Source organism: Trichechus manatus, unplaced genomic scaffold (genome assembly GCF_000243295.1).
Source record: "Trichechus manatus latirostris isolate Lorelei unplaced genomic scaffold, TriManLat1.0 scaffold00008, whole genome shotgun sequence".
Lineage (NCBI taxonomy): Eukaryota > Metazoa > Chordata > Mammalia > Sirenia > Trichechidae > Trichechus > Trichechus manatus.
The window spans coordinates 33,856,623-33,880,326 of record NW_004443944.1 but is presented as its reverse complement, the minus strand read 5'-3'; the positions used below and the strand labels follow the sequence as shown (position 1 = coordinate 33,880,326).

Genomic DNA, 23,704 nt, shown 5'->3' with positions numbered 1-23,704 from the left:
GGATTGTGAGGATGGTGCAAGACTGGGCAGTGTTTTGTTCCATTGTACATAGGATCGCTATGAGTCGGAACCAACTCGATGGCACCTAACAACACCAGCCCACGTCCTAACTAATATAAAAATTGCTATTCACAAGCTCATCCAGATTCTAGGGAAATAGGCCTCTAAATGGGAATAGTGCAGAGAACTTTGAAGTTATGTTTTTACAACCCTGCAGGAGCTCAGACAGGGAGACCAGAGACAGATTAGTACGGAACTGCCTCTCTTCAGGTCCTAGACTGTGTCTCAGTGCTCCTTAGGGCCACAGTACCTTTGCATATTCTGTCCCTTAGACCTGGAATACTCTTACAACCCTACCCCCACCCCACCCCCACCCCAACACACACACACACACACGCACGCACGCACGCACACACACACACACAGTTGGTCAGCTTCTTAAGATCTTTGCTAAACCAGGCTGCCTCAGGGCAGGATTCACCGCAATTTAGGCTAGGTTAGGCATCTCTGTTATATGTTCCTCATAGCATTACACTATGTACCTCTCCCTCACAGTACTCATAGATTTGAAACTGTACATTTATTTGCATGGTTATTGGATTGTGAGGTCAGAGACTGAGTCTGTCTCCTTCACTGTGTATTTCCGGCACCTAGTACAATACAGGGCATATAATAGATGTTCCATAAGGATACATGTATGTAAGCAATGAATGAACGAATCCAGAAAAGAGTGGGCAGGCTTCAGTGCAGAGCAGTGTAATACTGACTCCTCTTCCAATGAAGAAAAACAGGGCTCAGAACCTTGAGCCACTTATTGAACACTAACAGGTACTACTTGGGCACTGACTTCTCTCACAACCATCCTTTTTACAAGATGAGTAACAGTGTACTTATAAGTGTGGACCTGCTCAAAGTAACCCGGTCAGTAACTAGCAGTCTCCCTCTTATCACTCCCATTTCTCAGATGATGAAACGATGGTTAAGAAGATGCCTGTCTGGCTCGAAGCACAAAGACAGACGGAGAAGACGAGGGTGACCCCTCAAGCACTAAGCCGTCCACAGGCCTCGGGGCTTCCGGACTTCCGGTCCCCGCCGGGCTGCCTGGGCTTCCGGGACGCGCGCGCCGTGTGTGAGCGCGCACGCAGGGCGGGACGTGCGGGGGCGCGCGCGTGCGCAGGCGACGCGCGGACGGACGAGGCAGAGCTGCGGAACCACCGCCAGGTCTGCTCTTGGTCCACGCCGCCCGTCGCTCCGCCCGCCCAGCGTCCGTCGCCGCCGCTGCCATGGGAGTGCAGGTGGAGACCATCTCCCCCGGAGACGGTGAGTAGCCGTGCTTGGCGGTCCTGGAGTGCCTCCCGCCGCCGTGCTCACCCGCTAACCGAGCCGCTCTCTCTGTCTCCTCAGGGCGCACCTTCCCGAAGCGCGGCCAGACCTGCGTGGTGCATTACACGGGTGAGTCGAGCGAGTCCGCGGGGTTGGGGCCCCGCGCTGCGGCCTTCGGCCTGTGTGCAGCCGGCCACCGCGGCCTGGGGGCCCCGGGTGTGGGGGCAGTGAGGTCCGCGTGGCCGGAGGCTGAGGCCTGGGCGGTGGCCGCGCTCCGGAGGGAGCAGCCTCAGGCCTCCCGAACCTGGGGCGGTCTGAGCGGCGCTTCTGAGCGCTGACTGCGGGCCAGGCGTTACTTCGCGCATCCAAGGCAATTCTGTGCCTAGATGCTGCCATTATGCCCACTGCACAGATGGGGAAACTGAGGCTGGGCGAGGCGAAGTCACTTGCCCAAGGTCAGGAATGGCCAGAGCCTTGGCCAGGGACCATTAGGAAGAGATTGTACCGTTTTTGTCTGGGTTGACCACCTGTCTCCGCTTTCGGCCCTCCCTTCAATGGAGATAAGAACGGCAAGGTGATTCCGAGACTGCTTCTTCCCCCGGGGAGCTCGGGATTCGCCCCTCCGTTGCGGGTGCGGAAACTTTAACTTCCTAAGTCGCTGCTTTGGCTCGGCCTGGTCTTGAAGGAATTAGTTAAGCTACTTAGAAATTCAAACCTCAGTGGCACTGGTGGCCCAAGCTGACAGAAAGCTGAACATGATAATTTAGCACGCAGCCTGCCTAAGGGTAGGCACTTTTCTCATCCCCATTTTAAAGATAGTGAAACAAGCTCAGTGAGGGTAACAAAGCTAATGTAAACCAAAGGAAATTTTAGACCCCCGGCCAGAATTCAAACATCAGAGCCTCCTACTGCCTTGGGGCCATCTTTTACTCCATGCCCTTACAAGGTCCTCCTGGGTTGTCTGGGGGAAGGGAGAGGGGGTTGAGCTGGCTGAGACTGCCTGGCTGTTGGCTGGAGGAGGTGGGGGGAGTGATTTGTGTTGCCACAGTTGTTACGAAAAACCTTCCGTCCTCCTTCGCCTTTCTTCTCCTCTCCACCTCCTCCTCCCCCTCCTTCCTTTCTCTCTTCCTCTGTTTCTTCCTCTTTGCCCTCCACCCTTTCCTTCTCCTAGATAGCAAGGCTGTGGGCAGTTTTGTGAGCTGCTCAGGAATAAGCTCTACTCTTCCCTCCCAGATCATGGGGGGAGCCCTGTGTTGTTATTGAGAAGGAAAAAAGAAGAAAAGCAGAAAAAAAACAACTAACATTCCCCCTCCCATGGCCTTTTAGTTCTCTGGCCCTTCTCCATAGGTAGAAATGGGGGCAGGGGCGGAGGGTGTTAAGGACTAGAACCTTAAAAAGACTGTCAAAGGAGAAGGTATTGAAACCTGTCTTACAGAGAACAGTCTCATGCCTGTGAACAAAACTGGAAAGTGGTTTGGACTTTTTAAATAGATGTCTTTGTAGGTCATGGTCAGTACCTCAACTTAAGTCTAGTGAAGGAAAGCTCATCAGTTGGGTCATTTTTGATCTACTGAATGAGAAGAGTAACCCTTACCTTGTACGGGACTCAAATGTCCTGGGCTGAGTGGCAGCTCATTCAGTTACCACAGCCATTTGGGGTGGAGACTGCGGCTCAGGGAGGTAGTTTCTGACCCCAGTTTGATAGTGGCGAAACTAGGATGTGTGCCCCTCATCCTTGGCTCATCTGTCTTCTGGTGTTGCTGGCAGAACTGGACACCAGTACATAGGCAGAACCACATTTCACTGTGCCTCTTGGTGAAATGTCCCCACACGAGTCTGGAGTCTTTTTCTAGGAGAGCAGATGGTCATAGGATGCAGAACACCATCAGGGCTTACAGTGCCTCTTCTCCAAGTTTGTGTTTTCCTCGCTGGTGGCACCCACCCACACGTCCCCAGAACAGCAGCAGGACCCTGGCATGCGTTAGGACAAAAGCTTTCTTTTTATTTCATTTTTGATAAGCGTTACAAAGACGCCTTAGTAAGAAGCCAGCTCCGCCTCATGCGCACAGAATAGACTGTTCTGGGCCGGTGGCTTTGTTCCCATGGGTCTTTGCCACCAGCCTCCCAGGAAGAACCTGTTTGAGACCTGTGGGGGCGTGAGAGGAGTGGGTAGGCGCTTTGAGATCTCATCTGTAGCAGTGAAGGCTTTTAAGTCACTGGGAACAGAATCCATCTTGAGGGAATTGAATCATAAGGGAAGAGGTTATCATAATGACCTAGGGGAGTCTCCAAAGGCAGGAAGCCCACTGTACCCCAAGAAGGGAGAAGAAATTTAATGTCCCAAGTTTTCATCTATTTCTACGTTGTTGCCTTGGTAGTCTGCTACATGTTTCTCTTTTGTTTTGTTTTTTTTGCTTCTCCAACTGGTGGTTGATGAAAGTCTCTCCTTCTTCCCCCACCCCACCGCCATCTAGTTTCTATGTCTTCTTTTGAGTAACTGGCTCAAATTGCTTGGCTGTGTGTCTCCACTAATTATAATTCCCAGTAGGGAGAATCTGACCCATGTTGGGGTCAGGTGAACACTCAATTTTAGGGGCAAATCCAAAGAAAGAGGAGTAGAAGTAAGGTGGCCAAAATCCCCCCTCAGCCACAGACTGACAGGTTTAAATGCCATTGCCAGCTGTCAGTAGTCTTGATGTCATTCTCAAGGCTCCCTGTGGTGCCTTCCATAGCCTCTAGCAGAACGCATCATGAGCAAGGCCTCACAGAACGGTCTGCACCACTTATTTGTGGTGCCAAAAGAGAAAATGATAATTTCTACTGTCATCATCCAAGCATCTTCTAGTAGCCAGGTGCTGAGGTGGGGTGGAGGAGGTGGGAAGGTAACCTGCCAAGTAAGCGCCTTAAGGATCCAGTGGATTTTCACAGCCTCCTCCCTGCCTCCAGTAACTTCATCATCTTTCCTGTTGAGCTAGTCCTGACACACAGCTAGGCTTGTGTTCCTTTTACTCACATCAGCAGGCCATGTGCCTGCCATTGTTTGAGAGCAACCTCAAGTGGATTAGAGGAATTTGGTTTTTTTATCCTCTTAAAAAAATAGCTGGACATCTTGTCCTTGTGACTGGGTTTAAGTCATCCATACCCTCCTGGTTTTTGACTGAGAAAAGCAAAGGTCCTGCAACCCTGTCTCCTTAGGTGTTCCACTTAGAGGGATGCTTAGGCTCCCAGAGCAGGTATGGCCACTTTCCTGTGGCTACCCCAAGCCCCTTGCTCTTCTCTGGCTTCTGTCTCCCCTCTCCTCTCTGCTTTATTCTGTCCACTCCCCTGCCAGGTGTTTCTTGGTTGATGACCTGGTGTCTGGAAGAAGGTTCATGTCCAGCAGAGACACCTCAGATGGTTTCCCTGATGTGTGCCATCTTGAGGCAGACAGGTGGTAACTGTTTGGGCAAGGCTGTGAACAGACCCTTTTTCCTTCCTACAGCGAACATTTATTGAGCACCAGCAACAAGCCAGGCACCGGGGACATGGAATGAACTAAATAAATAGACCGAACCAAACCCATTGTCATCGCGTTGATTCTGACTCATAGCGACCCTGTAAGGCAGAATAGAAATGCCCCAAAAGGTTTCCAACGCTGTGATCTTTACAGAATCAGGCTGCCTAATCTTTCTCCCATGGAGCCGGTGGTGGGTTTGAACCACCAATCTTTAATCACTGTGCCATCAGGGCTCCTTAACTAAACAGACAAAGGTTTTTATACAATAGGTCTTACCTTGTGGTGAGGACAGTAATAGCATGAATGTGTATGTGACACATCAGGTTATAAGAAGCACTGTGGAGAGATGAAAGCAGAGTGAGGATGCTTTTAGGGAGGATGGTTGGGAAAGGCTACTGACAAGGTGACATTTTTAACAGTAACCCAAAGGAAGTTACGGAACAAGCTCTGTGACTCTTAAGGGAAGAGTATTGCAGCCAGAGGGAACAACTAGTGCAAAGGCCCTGAGGCTGGAGTGTGCTTTGTGTAGTAGAGGAACAGCAAAGAAACCAGTGTGACTGGAGGTAAATTGGGGAAGAGGAAAGTGGTAGCAGATGAGGTTAGGGGGTGGCCTTGTAGATTGTTCTGAGAACATTGACTTATTCTTTGAGGTGAGAGCCACTGAGCGATGTAGGTCTGTAAGCTGACTTACGTTTTAACAGGACCCTTCCCCTCTGGCTGTGTGGACAATAAACTGTTGGGGACAAGGGCATGAATAGGACCCTAGTTGTACCCGGGGTGTGTAGAGTGAACAGACCCAGGCAGGGAGGCAGAGGTGATACTGGATGGACAGTGATCCCCAAAGAGGATGTAGGTCCTTTCCTGGACCTGCCCTGCCTGGGCTCCTTACCATATGCCTGGTATGGTGAGGGCTAGGCAATGGATCCCACCCTCTGGGTTTAGATCTTGCCTGTGCCATGTAACAAGCTATAAGAGCTTGGACAAATTGTCCCATTTTTCTCAGCTTCCATGTGTCTATGTAAAATAGAATTAATAGTGCCTGCTGTGAGGAGTTGCTGGGGGAGAGTGTGCTCCAGGAGGGGCAGCAATAGTTATGCTGTTATTCCACCTACTGTTAAGGCTTCCTGTTTCCCAGCTACTACATGATGTATCCTCTCTTGTCCTTTGACCTGCCAGCGCCACCTGTAATGTTTGGAGTTGGAGAAAAGCAGAGAGCCCTTATAGCAGCCCTCCAGCTCCCTGGAGTAGCCCGGACTTAAATGCCAGGGATGCGGTTTAGCATTCGGTATGTTGAGTAGGGTTGAGACCTCATCTTCCTCCCATTTTACAAATGAGGAATAGGTACTCAGAAAGGAGAGACGGATCTGGGTGAAGGTTCCTCTCAGAACAGGCCTACACATTGCCTACACATATGCAGCTAAGAAAGCTGCCACTGTTCTCTTAAATTTTGGGACCAAGGGAAGTTTTTGTTGGTTGGTTGGTTTTTGTGGGTATGAGAGGAGTGGGGATTGGTCCATACCAACTTGGCCGTGAGCAGGGCAAGGTATGAGTCCTTTTTCTCGTCTTTAAGTTTCTTCAACATAATGAGGTTTTAAAACTTTGAAAATAGACCTTGATGTGAAAACATTACACTTATCGATATGGTAAGGTTCCAAAGACCGGGTCATTAAGTGAAAATCTGCCTTATGCACAAATGGAGGATGACTACGTCATTACATGACTGCCTAATTACATCATTACACGACTGCCAAGTTACGTCATTACATAACTCCCAAACCACTGAGAATCATGGCCCAGCTAAGTTGACACATAACTTTAAGCGTCACGGCCACTGTTACTCTCACGTCCCTCCTCAGCGTTCCTTACTGCTAGACATGTCATTAATGTGCAGAATAGTTGGATAGTAGATTTTTTACTGTTGTTGTAAATGCTCAATGTCAGATAACAAGATAGTCAAGTGAGGAATAGATGTACTTTCCTTTGGGATTGTGATCACCAAAGTAAGAATCACACAGATACCATCATTGTCTTCTTCCACAGTTAAGAGCAGAAGAAGGCTCACATGTCTTAAATGAGCATAAGGCCCCGTAGCCTCCTTGTGTGGTATGTGCAGCTGTTCATTATGATGTTTTCAGATGTACAGAAAAATAAAAATGCAACAGTGAATACTCATGTGCCCACCACCTAGATTCAACGATGGTTAGCATTTTGTCATATTTGCCATATCTGTGTACTTACAGAATATATACATTGATCTCTAATCTGTTGGTTTTTGCTGAGCCATTTTAAGTTGCGGACATCATGACACTTTACGTCTAAATACTTGGGCATGCCCTAAGGATGAGGATATTCTCCTCATCCTCCTACTTGTCACAGTTAAGAAAATTTAAAATAATTCAGTAGTTTCTAAAACCAAATTCACATTGAAATTACCCCCAGTTGTCTCCAAAATGGTTTTTTTATAGCCTTCTTTTTAAAAAAAAAAAAAAAAAAAGAATTCAGTTGAGGTTCACTCGTTGCTGTTGAATGTTATGTCTGTAATCTCAGTCTTGAAGCGTCCTCATACTTACTTTTTCTTAATGACTGATCTTTTCCGCAGAGAGCAGCCTGGTTATCTTACAGAATCGCCCACATTCTGCATCTGTCTCATTGTTTTCTCAGTCAGAGTGTTGTTTAACTCAGTCCTCTGCCTGGTTTCCTGTAAACTGGAAGTTCAGTTTTAAATGTCTGAATAGATTCTGGCTACACATTTTAGTGTGAATATTTTATACATGATACCATGCTCTTTCATACTCAGAACATTGTGAGGAACATCACTATTTGTGATGGCCAAACTTGATCTTTTTTGTTAAGGTACATTTTTCCTTTTGCAGTTAGCAGGTAATCTGTGGATTACTCAGTATAGAAGTGGCATGGTGGGGGAGACAGCATCACCATCAGCCCAAGGCTGATTCCTGTGAAGCAAAGGTCAGACATACCTCTCTCCAACCTTTTTACCAGTTCTGACACCAGCTGGCCCTCCCATGGCACTCTGTACTTCTCTGCTGGGTTCGATAATTTGTTGCAGTGGCCACACAGAATTTACAGACCATACTCACAGTTGGGGGTTTATTAGGGAAGTAACAGGTTACAATTCAGGATCAGGAACGACTAGATACAGTTAGTCAGGACAGCTTCTCATCTGTGCCCACAGGCAGGCCTTTCCTTGACCCTCAACTTCTCGGCCTTCGGTTCCTCAGGCTTCTTGGGCCAGCCCAGCCTCTGCTCTGCTCAGGCAAGTGTTACAAAGCTCTTTAGCTTCACCGATAAATGCCCAGAGGCACCCTACTCTGCCAGTAAGCCTTGGCCCAAAGGCACTCAGCTCTCTAGCTCCATGGATTGGCAAGCCTAGCTCTGCCAAGTGCCCAGAGGCACCCTACTCCACCAGCAAGCCTGCTGCCAAAAGACACAGCTTTGTTGCTCCATGGGCCGGGAAACCCATCATGCTGTCTCCTGCTGGTCTCCTGGTTCTGCTCCCACCGTTTCTCTGTTGCTGCGTCTCACTTGTCTCCAGTGTTACAGCTCGCTCTCTCTGTCTTCTGGGTCTAGGAGGTTCTCTGTACAGGGACTCTGGATCAAAAGGATGTGTTCCACTCCTAGCTCTTCTTTCTTGATGGTAGTGAGATCCTCCCTTTCTGCCTTTGGGATGGCTCCTTTTAAGCCTAGGAGGATGTCAAAACTGACCAATCCCCTCGTTAGGGGTCCATACACCTTATTTGCATGGTCCCCCCCACCAAGGGTGCCATGCATCTTACCCTTACTTGCATTATTAGCAGGCTATCCCCTTGGTGGGTCATAAGCACCTTATTTGCATAGTCCCACCCCATCATTTGGTGGGAGTTATAAGATCATGGTGAGGTAATCCATTTCTACACCGAGTCATCCACAGATTATCTGCTAACTGCAAAGGGAAAAATGTACCTTTCCAAAAAAGATCAAATTTAGCATCATATTCTGTAAGATAACCATATAAAAGTGAACCATTAACACTGCACTAAGGCATCCTGGCCTTTCACCCAGTGATGTTTACACCAATTGATAATTCTTACCTGAAGAAATTATCTCATTGGCATTTATAAAGTGACATTTTAATTATTTCATTCCTTCTGCATTTATTATCTGCCACTTTCTACAAGGTAGGAATGTTTAATGTCCCCAGTGGTGGCAAGTAACTTTTTTTTTTTTCATGGCCTATCTGTTTATTCGTTTATTTTTAGTATTTCTGTGGACTTTTAAATTTTACTCAGGACTTTAAAATCAGTGATATTCACTATTTTGATGCACAAACTGTCACAGATTTGACCAATAGGAGCTCCTTCAAGCCAACTCCAGTATCTTTGACGTGTTCCTGTTGTTCCTTAATCACTTCCTTGGTTTCATTGCTCTTGTCCTGGCATCAGCCATCTCTCCAAAGAACTCTGGTTCCTTTCATTTGGTCCCATAGACTCTTTTAACAAACGTCTTTATTGAATATAATTTATTTACCATAAAATTCACCCGTTTGCTCATAGGCTTTTGAATTTGAACATTTTTGTTGGCTAAAAACTTTTTTTGTGACATACTAAAGGGCTTATATCTGATAACTTGGAATCATTTGTCTGCCTTGAGATTTTCTGTAAAGATAGGATTGTCATCTGTTTCCCCATGGAAAAGGCCAGGGGTGTTGCCAGTTCTCCCTTTGGTACTCATGCCTGTACTGGTTGTTGCCCCCGGCCCCCCCCCCATTTTTTTTTTAACCCACTGAGGAGCTCAGCTGAATTTCTGCATTGCTTCCCCTTGGCCCTTTTCATTTTGACCAAGTAAATTTTAGAGATTCAAAAAGGAAGAGAAGGAAAGTAACTGGAGAGGGAGAAATAATCAGCCCTTGAATGCTGCTGTCCCTGATCTCATTTCCTTTAGTCTTCCCTCCCAGGAGCTCAAACCCACCTGGGCCTGCATTTTAGTCCTCAAACACATCAAGCCTTTTTCCACATGAGAGTCTCTGCCTCTCTGTGCCTGGGAGAGAGTAGGTGTAGAGATAGCTTATAAATGGAGGACTATCAGATTTCTGCAGTAGAAGGGCCATGATTTAGGTGATTTGAACTCAGAATTTAGACTTAGCCTTGCTATGGAGCTGATGACGTCTTGCCAGATTGTGGTGGGCCACCGACGGAGCTCTTTCCTGCCTCGCCCAGAGAAGCTGATGCCCGTCACTCCCACCTCAGCTTCCGGAGCCCTCCTGGGTTTGGACTGGGTCTGAGCTTTTCAAGCCAGGAGAAGAATGTGCCTAGTGAGGAACCAGAGAACAGTTCACAGAAAGGGCAGACCCTCCTTTTCCTCACTCTCTTGAGGAGGTCATCAGGAAGTCTAGACAGCAGACATTTGGTGAGTGCCTACTATGTGCTGGGCACTGGTGCAAAGGCTTTACCTGTAGTATACTCAGTGAATCCTCGCTTCATTCCTGTGAGTGAGGTTTAATAATTAGGATCATTTTATAGGTGAGGGAAATGGACCGGAGAGGTGAGGCCACTGGGCTATAATCACACAGCTAGTACGTAGAAGAGCTGATACTTGAGTCTGGGCAGTCCAGTCACAGATCCCACGTCTTTAACCATTACACCCTCCTGCCTCCCACCTCTGTGTTTTCTGGAAAACAGAAAATGAAAATAAAGCTAAAGATCATGTATATTTCTACCATTTTTTGTAGCCATTGTTAATGTATTTTCTTCTGTACATCTCCCCAAGAGACATATGTGGCAGTCAGTCCTCTTGTTTATATTGTGATAAAATGGAAACATGCTTTCTGGCCTGTGTTCTTTGTACTGTTGCTGGGATTCTTCCTGTTCTTCCCATCATGGTCCTTGCTTTTGAGAATATAATTTTGGTCATAGAATCTAAAGGGATTTAGCCAAAGGTTAAAAATATTTCCAGATTACAGATGGGAAATATGCTGGTGCTCAGTTTGTGTTCTAGAGAAAATGGTGGGGTATGCACTCAACCTTTGGGCACAGCACACACAAGGGAACCTCAGAGCCCCTATTTCAGGAAGGCTGCACAGGGAATGCAGCACAGAGGCCCAGAAACTGAGCAAAGACCTACACTTTGAATTAATACCTACCCTAGTGCCTAGGTTGGGGCAAGTGAGTAAGTGATAGGTTAATTATAAAAGTGACATGGCGTCTCTAAACATTTTATTTCAAATTCAAAAATTAATCATTTGCTAAAGGCCACATCTTTCTTTTCAGATGGCTCTGCTGGTGGGAGTTCCCATCATGGTTCTTGGAAAAATGAATTTTGATTTGTTTTAAAGTAGAGCAAGGACTGTTGTGAGGTAATCTAAATGCCAAACCTTTCCAGATTTTTAAGACTTGCTTTCTCCAAATGTACAGTGGTCTCACCCACACACAATTTACTGGCAGTATTTTTTAGTGATTTGCCTTTATTGAGTCTTTCCAAACAGCTAATATATAGGAACAACCACCTGTTTTCTATTTACACTCATATTTCATTGATTTATGTACTACTTAATTATGTTATCTGTATACAGTAAGGAGCCCTGGTGGCGCAGTGGTTAAAAGTTAATGGCTGCTAACCAAAAGGTCGGCAATTCAAACCCACCAGCTGATCCTTGCAAACCCTATGGGGCAGTTCTGCTCTGTCCTTTGGGGTCACTGTGAGTCGTAATTGACTCGACGGCAACCGGTTAGGTTTGGGTTATACACAGTAAGAAGCCCTGGTGGCGCAGTGGTTAAAGTGATCGACTGCTAACCGAAAGGTCAGCGGTTCGATACACAGTAAGTATAACTGATATAAATGATTTTGGGAACAAACACAGCAGATGGACTCTTTAAAGCTCACATGGAAACCAAAGAGTGAGGATGAGCTAGAGACTGGTGGAGGATGAGGGAACTTTTAGCATGTGGGGGGTGTGCAGGCTGTGGGTTTTATAGGAGTCTGGTGAGGCAGTGAAGTAAAAGGCCGTTAAGAGAGCTTCTCCTGTATATAATCAGGAGAAGGGGGAAGGGAAATAGCTAAGCCATTAGACCTAGGTCAGTACACCCATTTGAGGATGTTCCAAGTGGCTTCTAATGCAAGTCTGCAGAATAATGGGCATCTTTCAGACTGGCTCCCCTCCCTCCACTCAACCATTGCACTCTTTGTGGTCAAGAAACTCACCTATGAGTTGAAAGTAGAAATCCTTTCTCTCTCCCCCAGCTGTAAATGGCAGGAACTTTATGTCGCTTTGAAGATTTGGGACTTGGGTGTTGTGTTGTTAGATTTGAGTTTTTTAATCTTAAAACTGCTAATATTTTGGTCTTAATGAAATGCTGCCTACAAAAACCTCCAGCAAAGATTCATCAGCAACTGAAAACCACACTGTGAGTCATGAGTGTCTTAGTTATCTAGTGCTGCTACAACAGAAATACCACAAGCTGATGGATTTAACAAACAAATTTGTTTTCTCACAGTTTAGGAGGCTAGAAGTCCGAATTCAGAGCGCCAGCTCTAGGGGAAGGCTTTCCCTCTGTTGGCTCTGGAGGAAGGTCCTCGTGTCTTCAGTTTCCGCTTACTGGTTCCTTGGAAATCTCCATGTGTCTTCGAATCAGTCTTCCCCCAACTCTGCTTGCTAGCTTCCTTGTTTAATCTCCTTGATATCTCGAAAGAGATTAACTCAGTTCATACCCAACACTAATCCTGCCTTGTTAACATGACGGACAAACCGTTCCCAAATGGGATTATAACCACAGGCATAGAGATTAGGATTTACATCACATATTTTGGGGGGACACAATTCAACCCCTAACAATGAGCTTTAACTGCAAGTGCTGAATCATTGAACATGACTCTTAAAGTTCATTCTCATCATTCATCTTCCCTTTCCACATAGAGTGTCTGTGGGAGTCTGCCTTCCACGAAGCAGAGTGCACTAGAAGTGATTCCATTTCTGTTGGGTTATTAGTGAGCTCCAGTGTCTCTGAATCCTGGCCTTGGGTCTTAACAACTGCTCCTGTGACATGGGCTGTACACCAGGAACACAGTCTGAGGTACTTTGTGTGCTCAGTAGCTACTGACCAAGTCTTCTCTGCCCCTCCCTTGTGAAGGAGAACACGCTCAAACGGATGAGCTGCAGGAAAGACTGCCAGTGGGAGAGACACGCTCAAGACTCTTCCTTACAGTTCTCTTTTTTTTAAGTCCTCTTGCTCCCTTTCCAAGGATTTGAGCCTGGTTCTCCCCCAGAAGAACAGCTGAACAGTTTGGGTGAGATCCAGGCGAAGGTGACATCAACCACCCTGCAGCCAGAGGCTGCTTAAACAGCCCTGCCCACAACAATAGCTTTTGCTCCTTTCATGGTCTTATATTTTCAGCTGGAAACCCCAAATTTTCATATTTTTCTCAAAGATACTGAAAGAAAGGCTACCATTCGGGGATTACCCCTCACATTCTTCTTACCATATAGGGAAGCAGATCTAAATAAGGAAGCCTCATCCTTGTCCTGCTGGTTCTTAAAAATCATGCAAGTGAAGCAAATTCAAAAGTGCTCGTGAATGCAAGCCTTGCAAGTGCCAAGGGTTGAGCTAAGTGCCACAGGGACGTAGAACTCCAAGTCCAGGTCCCAGACCTTGAGCTGGGTTCAGTCAGGAGAGACATGAATTAATACTTGAAATCGAGAGATCTATTCCAGGCAGTTTCTGGGTCATGATGTATAGATTTGTATAGTCAGAAATGAAGTCAGTTCTGCAGGTAGAAGGTAGTGCTGGTGATGTTTTATGCCAAGAGTGGCCTTTGTAGTTTAAAGAATGTCAGCTGGCATGTCAAAACTGTAACCTCAGTTGGCTTCTCTTAGAGCGTGCTTTCTCTGGGAAATCATGGCACTAACTTGGCAGGTAGCTTCACTGTTGAAGTGCTCCAGGTCCTGGCACAAAGATTAGCAGCACTGACGTAGGAGCAGCTGCTAAGAGGCTTCACTTTTGCCTGCTTTACCTGCTCCTTCCCTAACCAGGAAGCACCTTTTCATCAATTGACAGGTTGGGTGTAGGAGATAAACATATGTTGGATTTTAATAAATCTAACTACCTACTTTTCTTTCTTTTTATTTTTTCAAACAGTTTTTTTTTTTTTTTTTTTTTAATTGTGACATCACTTTGTAGGGATAGCAACTAGGGTCACATGACAATCTGTATAAATTTTTGTATGAGAAGCTAACTTGAGCTGTAAACTTTCACCTAAAGCACAGTAAAAAAAAAAAAAAAGTTGACATTCAGTAAACTGCACATACTTAAAGTATACAGTTACATAACTTTTGATGTATGTTTTTTGTGCCCCTTTAGAATTCCTTCTTCCCATTGCCTTCCCCAAGTAATAAGTAGTGTGCTTTCTGTCAGTGTGGATTGGTTTGCATTTTCTAAAGTTTTATGTAAATGGAATCATGCAGTATTGTTCTTTTTTGGTCTGGATTCTTTTACGTAGCATAATTATATTGAGATTCATCAGTGTTGTTCTGTATATCAATATTCATTCCTTTTTATTGCTGAATAGTACTCTGTTGTATGGATATACTATAATTTGTTTATCCAGTCACCAACTGGTGGACATTTGGGTTGTTTGTAGTTTTTTGGTTATTACAAATAAGTCTGCCTTCTTTGTATGGATGTAGGCTGTTATTTCTCTTGGATTAATATCCAAGAGTGGAATGACTGGGTCGTATGGGAGGTGTATGTTTAATTTAATTGCCAAGCTGTGGTGGTTCCATTTTACATTCCTACCAACAGTGGATGAGAGTTCCACTTCCTCACACCTTGCCAGTACATGGCATGGTCAGTCTTTTTAGTTTTGGCCACTCTCATCAGTGGTGGTAGTAGTAGTATCTCCTACTGGTTTCATTTACATTTCCGTAATGACTAATGATGTCGAGCATCTTTTCACGTACTTACTTGCCATCCATATAACTTTTTGTGTGAATTATCAGCTCAGCACCTCCCCTGCTTTTTTAAGTTGGGTTTGATTTCTTATTGTTGAGTTTTGAGAGTTCTTTATGTATTCTGAATACAAGTTCTTTACCAGATACGTGCTTTGCAAAGGTATTCTCCCAGTATATGGCTTGTCTTTTCATTCTCTTAACAGTGGCCTTTGACGTGCAGATGTTTTTAATTTTTATGAAACCCAGTTTGTCAATTTATTTTATGGATCTTGCTTTTTGACATTATATCTAAAAAATCTTTGCGTAACCCAAGGTCGCAAATATTCTGTGTTTTCTTCTGGAAGTTCCATTTTGAGTTACTATTTGGTTGTAGTGTGAAGTATGGATCCAAGTTTTTACTTTTTCTCATGTGAGTATTCAGTTGTTCTGGCATTAGTGCATTTTTCATCTTAGACATGATAGTTTTCATCTCTGGAAGTTTAATTTGAATCTTAATGTCCCTTTCTACTAATTCTAACGTCTGTGTCAGTTCTAAGGAGCCCTCGTGGCACGGTAGCACGGTGGCTAAAGCACTTGACTACTAACCAAAAAAGGTCAGTGATTCATGCCCACCAGCTGCTCCGTGGAAGAAAGATGTGGTAGTCTGCTTCTGAAAAGATTACAGGGAAACCCTGTGGGGCAGTTCTACTCTATTCTGTAGGGTCGCTATGAGTCCGAGTCAGCTCGACAGCAGCTTGTTTGGTGGGTTTTGTTTGTTTTGGTGTCAGTTGTAGGTTGGTTTCAGTTGATTGTGTTGTAGGTCGTATTTTCCTGCCTCTTAGTGCATGCCTGTTAATCTTTGACTAGATGCTGGACATTGTGAATTTTAGCTTTTGGGGTGTTGGTTTTTTTTTATTGCTTTAAATCTTCTTGAGCTTTATATTGGGAAGCATTTAATTTATTTAGAAACTGTTTGATCCCTTTGGGTCTTGCTTTTATGATTTGTAAAGTGGGTCTGGAGCAGGCTCAGTCCAGGACTGATTTTTCCACACTACTGAGGCAAAATTTTCCTGAGTACTCAACCCAGTGCCCCATGAGCCGTGAGTTTCTCCAGTGTGACTGGTGAGACAGGCACTAATGCCAGCCCTATGTGCACAGTGGGCACTGTGCTCTCTAACCCTCTTGGATAGTCCTTTTCCTGGCCTTGAGCAGTTTCCTCAGATACATGCACTGATCAGTACTCTGCTAGATGCTCAAGAGGATCTTCTGCAGATCTCTGGGTATCTCTCCACAGCTCTCTTCTCCCTCTACTCTGTCCTGTGGACTTGAGCTCCACCCCCACTTCCCTCTCCCTGCACCTCTTCCTGGACACTCCCAAGCACGGAAGCTGGGCACTTTAGGGCTCACCTTGTTTGTTTCCCAGCACTCAGAGATCACCATCCTTCACTGCCAGATGTCCAGTGTCTTGAAAACTATTGCAGTTATTCTGTCTGTTTTGGGTGTTTCAGGCAGGAGGGTAAATCTGATCCCTGCTGCTCCATCTTGGCTGGAAACGAAGTCCTCACGACATATTTTGATGTCATAGCTTTTCTCTTACTTTCTGCTTTCAACACTGACTGGCGTAATTCCCACTCCAGATAACACTGTATTCACATTTATTCCTGCTACTTAAGGGATCGTTTCTCACCTTCTGGGTCACCTGCTCTTGCAGCTTGTCAGCTTACAGCCATATATGAGGCGGTCCGTTCCTCTCTGGTGGAGAAGCCCTCTTTCTAGCCCCCCTGGCTCCTATGCCTATGCCAATTGTGTGACATCCACTAAATCACATACCATCCTGCTCATCTCTGGAGGTGTTGTTTAGCTTTTGGACATGGATATTGGGAAATTTCCTACCTGGGCTAAGGACTCTCCCATCACCACCCAACCCTTCTCTGTGAACATTTCTTCTTCTCCCAGGAAGTAGATGAGATTGACAGATGTTGAGTATGGTCTGAAGGTCTGGAGCAAGGCTCATGTCCTCTTCCCAGGGATGACAGCTCATTTGAAACAGGGTAGGAGAGTAGGGATCCTAGACAAAGCTCCTGTTTAAAGTCCCTTTCCTTAGAAATCCTGTTTTCTAGCTTTTGTTATTCCCTGAAATAGGGAGATGCTTACCCCCTCAGTGTCCTAGATGAGTTTAAGAGAACTGGGAGTGGACAGACATCCTCACGGTCTCTGCTGAGGGGCATCCCCTTCTCCAGGCCGGCTCAGCAGCAGAGAGCAGCTGTGCCCCAGGTTGTGCTCCCAGCCATTACCAGTCCACCACTTCAGAAAGCATCTCACTTTCTGCCAAGGCAGGATTGATGCGTGTAACATCTGGAGGTTGCCTGGCATTGCATTTGACCGGGAATAAAAGGAAGTATAGGGGGGTCTGTCTTGGTTATCTAGTGCTGCCATAACAGAAATACCACAAGTGGATGGTTTTAACAAAGAGAAGTTTATTTCTTCACAGTCAGAGTAGCCTAAAAGTCCAAATTCAGGGCGTCAGCTCCAGGGGAAGTCTTTCTCTCTCTGTTGGCCTTCTCATCAGCGTTCCCCTGGACTAGGAGCTTCTTAGCGCAGGGACCCAGTCCAAAGGACGCGCTGTGCTCCCGGCACTGCTTTCTTGATGGTATGAGGTCCCCCTGTCTCTGTGCTCACTTCTGTCTTTTATATCTCAAGAGATTGCCTCAGGACACAATCCAGTCTTGTAGATCCAGTCCTGCCTTACTAACACAACTGCCATCCATCCTCCCTCGTTAACATCATAGAGGCAGGTTTACAACATTCAGGAAAATCACACAGTACCAGGAATCATGGCCTAGCCAAATTGATACACACATTTTTTGGGGGACATAGTTCAAACCATGACAGGGTCTGTCTCAATATCCTGTATTTTTTATTGTAATTAAAATACGATCTTGCCCAGGTTGAGGCCATGTTTCAGATTTGGCAGGAAATAGGATAATTCTTTTCTAGATATACTGTATTTTTTAAACTGAAGTACAGCCCATGTATCATGAAATAGATGTAGAGGGTCACAGCATCTTTTTAAAAATGAGGAGTGCATCCCATGTAGTAACTATAGTTTCATGAAAATTTTGTTTTGTTGACACATGTGGGCTCATGTGCTGGGTACTGACAGAACATATTGGTCTGATCATCGTAGATCAATGATAGCTCTTTGTGGTCTGGGTTATTGAGTTCCAGACCTTTGTTACTCTTCTCATGGCACCACCTCAGTGCGTTGTGCTAAGTAAATATTTGTCAAGAAGATTTACCTCATACCAATTAGGATGCATTCAGCTACTTCCAGGCTTAAGTCAAAGCAGACTTTCTATTGTTGAGAATATACACCGTAAAACATACACCAATTCAGTGGTTTCTACATGTACAATTCAGTGCATTGATTACATCCTTCAAGTTGTGCAGCTATTCTTACCCTCTTTTTCTGAGTTGTTTCTTCCGCATTAACATAGACTCACTGCCCTCTATTCTTCCTATCTAATCTTTTGAGTTGCTGTTGTTAACTTGATCCCATTCCATATAGGTAGTTCTTAAGGAGCATAATGCTCAAGGCAGACATTCTTTACTAGTTAAGCTAAACTGTTGTTTGGTTTTAAGAAAACTTCAGGGGATATTTTTGGTTTAAGGTTTAAAGATTATCTCAGGGCAATAGTTTCAGGGGTTCATCCAGCCGCCATGACTCCAGAAAGTCTGGAGTCTGTGAGAATTTGAAATTCTGTGCTGCATTTTCTCCGTTTTGATCAGGATTCTTCTATAGACCCTTTGAGCAAATGTTCCATAGTGGTAGCTGGGCACCATCCAGTTCTTCTGATCTCATGGCAAAGGAGGCAGCTGTTCATGGAGGCAACTAGCCACACATCCATTTCCTCCTATTCCTGACTTAAGGAGCCCTGGTGGTGTAGTAGTTAAAGCGCTCAGCTACTGAGTGAAAGGTTGGCGGTTGGAACCCACCAGCTGATCCATGAGAGAAAGATGTGGCAGTCTGCTTCCAGAAAGATTACAGCCTTGGAAACCCTATGGGGGCAATTCTGCTCTGTCCTGTAGGGTCGCTATGAGTCGGAATTAACTCCACAGCAGTGGAATGGGATTCCTGACTCTGCTCCTTCCTGTGTTGCTCCAGGCAAATAGAGACCAGTTGTCAGGCTTTGCAAGCTTTTAAGACCCAGTCGCTACACAGCCAACTAGGAGGTAGAACAGAAGCACTAAGCACGTTATTAGGCCAATTAACTGGGATGGGCAGAGCAGACTTTTAATCACCACAGAATACAAGTCTGGAGGAAGGTGATTTGGGGCTAGATACCGAGCAGTATAGCGACTATCCTGCAGTGCTCCTAACGTTCTGATGGTCACAGGGTGGCTGCAAACATCACATCCTTACATGACAGCATTCAACAGGAAGGGAGGGCGAGAGCTTTTTCCCTGAGTATCTTTCTTTTTACCCATGAGATAGATTGTTCCTGGGAGACCATAGTAGATTTCCCAGTAGGTCTTGGTGCCCAAATTGGCCCACATGCTCACCCCATGCCAACCCTGGCATAGGAGAAGGGCTTAGAGAGATTCTAGTTCATTTGCTGGCCCAGGCTGTTGCTCTTCCTGGAAAATTGATGTTCAGTTAGAAAGGAGGGGTTGTGGGTACTGGGTCTGGATTTTCCAAGGGTTTGGATTGTGGTGCAGCCTTGGTTCCACTGCCCCTCTGGGCGTGTTTTTTCTCGTGGGTTTTGTCTAGCCAGCCTTTGTGGACAGTCAGGGCCCAGAGGCCAGGGAAGCACCCTTCCATCCTTGGTCCTTTCCCAGGGAGCTTTCTCGCCTAGTGCCTCGTCCACCATGGCTGTTCAGGAAGCACCAGCCCCTACAGAGCACAGACCAGGGAGAGGCTATTTCTGGTTTTCAGTCTCCTTCAGGGCTCTCAGTCTCCATTGGGCTCAATAAAGCCTTTTTCTAGAGCCAGGCCCCACCGTTCACAGGCTCTGACCTTGGGCAGGTTCCTGAGCCTTGGAATTGGTTTCCTTTTTTCTGTTACGAGCGTTCTCACAAGGGTGGGAGGAAAGGCTCCCTGCCTGGTCAGGGAAGGGGCTCTGAAAATCAGCTGTTCATTGCCTTGTCTCACCCTGAACAAAGTTCACTTTGTGGGTTGGGTTCAGTGAATGAAGTAGAGCTTGAAATGGGGCCAGAGGCCATGCGTGCAGTTGGGTATCATGGAGAGCGGAGACCTGGTCCTCTCACCTCTGCGTCCTGCCATTTGCCTTTGCCTTTGTCAGAGGATGCTTGTGAATTCAGGTGAAGGAATGAGCTAAATGTACACCCAGCTCACCAGATCGGGGGTACCCGTTCCTGGCTCTGTACTGGCTTAGAGTATAGGCCGGTCCCTGCCCACTTGTCTCCCTCTCAGTCCTCAGCTCCAGGCTTTAGGCAGTGTCAGTGTCAACCCTGCCCCAGGGCATCCATCTCCCCTCTTGCTGTGTTAGGACAGCAGCCCCTGCCGCCCCCGCATCTGCCATCCCTTTCACCGCAATTGCCTATTTTGTTAAAGTCCAGATACTCTGGTAGCTGTGATAATGCTTTCCCATCCCACTTACAAATGTTGACATTGTTGTTTAGATGGAGATTTTGCCAGGGTTTCCGTCCTCCCCTAAACACACAACAGACTTTTATGTTTTGCTGAGTCTTCTGAGTGATGCTTAGAACCATGGTTGGTGCCCACCCCCCTACCCTCATCCTCCAGTAAGATCAGTTTTGTGTTAATTATATGTCAGCAACTGGCTGGCCCCTTCCAGTTTGAGGTTGTGATATGAGATTTTTAGGAGCTCAGTGTCAGCTCTCAACTGACCGGCACTGATTTCCTGAGAAGCCAGTGCTGACAGTCCCTTTTGATAAGAGGAAGGGAAGTTGCAGATGTCTGTCCCTCTTATCTCATGTCACATACCCTATGGGCTCTCCATCCCTGGAGTTCCCCTTTATTGGAGGCCCACTGTGGTCTGTCTGCCTTCTGGAAAACTGTCACACTTGAAAGAACGTGGTATTTGGATTTATAGTCTAGCTTTACAGCTTAAGCAGTTTATCGCACTTCTCTCTGAGTCCGTTTCTTCATCTGTGAAATGGGGACAGTGCTGTGGAGAGGACTGAATGAATTTGTGTGTGGAAAGCATCTGGCCCAGTTCCTGACTCAGATTGGAAGCACTGCTCTGACAGTTAGGTTGGAGTCGTCAGCAGTTCATTGGGCGTACTGAATATGTTCTCTGAGGGCAGCCATTTAACGTCATTGCTACTGCTGTTCTCTTCAGCCATCTCTGTTGGCGTTAACTGTGCAAAAATGATATTCAGAGGTCTGGGGCACTATTGAATAACATGAGTGGGATGAATGCAGAACAAGTTTTGTCATTCAGTTCGGTGGCTCAGCCCAGGTCGGTTTGTACTTTGTAAGATTATGACACCTTGAGAGCCAGCCTACATGAGCCCCAGGTTCTCTGTTGGTATGTTATGCTCAGCACCAGAATGCTGGCAAAAGCTTGCCTCACAGCTTTGTCTTACAACATCCAGAGTGCAGAACGGGTCCTCCTCCCTCCTCTCTGTGCACAAATACCCAGTCACCACAGCCTGGAGGACAGTACTATGTATGGGTCACATTCAGTGAGCCACAGAGGAGACCGTAGGGTGGCCAGTGGGGGGGAGGGGTCCCCTCCACTGGAAGCCTGTCCAAAGAAGGGCTTTGCCTCAGCTGAACAGTGGAAGAGGAGTGTTTATGCCTGCTGTATTTAAAGGTGATGGGGTGAACTGGGAATGAATATTGCTTCTTCTTACACTGTATATGACTTTCAGCTGTTAGGTGAGCCTTTAAGGGCCCACAGTTTTTCTTAGTCTGGGAGGAAATCCGCAGTGGGCAGGGAAAGTGAGTTTACCCTTCCCCATTCTCCAGACTAAGGTAGACTGCTGCCTGCCTCTGGTAGGCGAGATCCTTCTGTGGTCAGCTTAAACTGCTTGGAGTCACAGAGGAGAGCATTCACAGATCTGGGGTAGAGGGACGACCCCCAGTTCCCTGGCTGCCCAGCAAGGGCACAAGAAATCCTCCCTGGACACTGCAGTTCGTTCTCAGGCGTGGGCATTTGTGATGGGTACTCTGCTGCTGGTTTCTGACTCACCTCGTGCCATTGCTCCTTGTTGCTCATGTTACAACTGCCCTTTTTCACAGGGATGCTTGAAGATGGAAAGAAATTTGATTCCTCCCGGGACAGAAACAAGCCCTTTAAATTTATGCTAGGCAAGCAGGAGGTGATCCGAGGCTGGGAAGAAGGGGTTGCCCAGGTATGCTCTTGTTTGTTTTGTTTGTTATTTTTTATAGGTTTGTTGTCGTTAGGTGCCATTGAATCTGTTCCGACTCATAGCGACACTGTGTACAGCAGAACGAAACCCTGTCCAGTCCTGCATCATCCTCAAAATTGTTGCTGTGTTTGAGCCCATTGTTGCAGCCACTGTGTTAGTCCATCTCGTTGAGGGTCTTCCTTTTTTTCACTGACCCTCTACTTTACCAAGCATGATGTCCTTTTCTAGGGACTGGTCCCCCCAATAACATGTCCAGAGTACATGAGATGAAGTCTCATCATCCTTGCTTCTCAGAAGCATTCTGGCTATACTTCTTCCAAGATGGATTTGTCCGTTCTTCTGGCAGTCCGTGGTATATACACTATTCTTCACCAACACCATAATTCAAAGGCATCAATTCAGTCTTTCTTATTCATTGTCCAGCTTTCACATGCATATGAGGCGATTGAAAATACCATGGCTTGGGTCACGGCCCAGCTTAGTCCTCAAGGTGACATCTCTGCTTTTTAACCCGTTAAAGGTTTAAAGGTTTATAGGTAGTGCATTCATATAGTTCAAAAGTAAAAAAATGTTATAGGTGAAAACTCTTCACCCACAAGTAACTCCTTTTACTATTTCTTGTACTGTAGAGTTTCTTTAAGCATATACAAATACATACTATTTCTCTTGCTTTTATTATACACACATTGTTCTGCACTTTGTTTTTTCACTTAATACATCTTAGACACTTTCTATACCAGCATATGAAAAAAAGGAGGAAGCTCTCCTATAGCTGTGTAGTATTCCTTTAGAGGGGTGTGCTACAATTTATTTGACCAGTGTCCTATTGATGGGCGTTTGGGTTGTTCCTAGGATTTTGCTACTACGAACAATGCTGTAGTGACTAATCTTGTATGAACTTTATTTCACATGGAGGAGTGGTCAAAGGCTGTGTGCATTATATTTTGCTAGCTATGGCGAGCTATGGCGAGCACACTGTTGGATCCCATCCCCACCAGCAGGGAATGATGGTACCTGTCTCCCCATAGCCCGCCAGCAGAGTGTGTTGTTAAACTTTTGGCTTTGGGACACTGTGATGCGTGAAAAATGGTATCTCATTGTAGTTTTAATTTGTGCTTGTCTTATTGTTGACCGTGTTGTGTCAGACCACTTCTGAGAGGTCAAACTTGAGGAGAAAGTCATTTTGTTTGTCTTGAGTCTGTTTCCTGACTTACCGCTCCCTATTTTTGTAAACAGCTTTGTTCTGCCAACACTACAGAATTCCTAGGAGACAGTAGGGGACTCAGGGTTGCCAAATTTCGGTTGGATTCTATCCTTCCATCAATCCGAGGAATTTTTTCTTGGCACTAAACAGGTAAAGGGATGTTTACAATAGCCTGAGACCCAGGGGCTTTATAATTAGACCCTGCATGATGGGTAATTTGTCTTCCTCTCTCCAAGGAGAATTCAAGATTTAACCAAGATTAAGAGAGATTTCTGTCTGTCTTCCCCTTTTCCAGAATACACTTTGCTCCGCTTCTTCTCTGAAATGTCACTGATTTATCTCCAGGTAGACTGCTTAGCTTTCAGAAACTTTAAGCCATCCCACTCACAGGTGTTGGCAGTCC

The 23,704-nt window shown here is 45.9% G+C and overlaps 1 protein-coding gene across 2 annotated transcripts in view; it reads left to right on the top strand.

Annotated features, from left to right (window-relative positions):
* Nucleotides 1–1,107: 1,107 nt before the first annotated feature.
* FKBP1A (FKBP prolyl isomerase 1A) overlaps nucleotides 1,108–23,704 on the top strand; it is a 36,043-nt gene continuing 13,446 nt past the window's right edge. Inside the window, exons 1-3 of one of the 2 annotated variants that reach the window (XM_004370496.1) lie at nucleotides 1,108–1,320; nucleotides 1,405–1,452; nucleotides 21,967–22,079. In XM_004370496.1, coding sequence (XP_004370553.1) covers nucleotides 1,284–1,320; nucleotides 1,405–1,452; nucleotides 21,967–22,079 — 198 coding nt within the window. In that variant the 5' untranslated portion in view covers nucleotides 1,108–1,283. The remainder of the gene's footprint in view (nucleotides 1,321–1,404; nucleotides 1,453–21,966; nucleotides 22,080–23,704) is intronic. The other variant, XM_023725581.1, reaches the window with a different exon arrangement.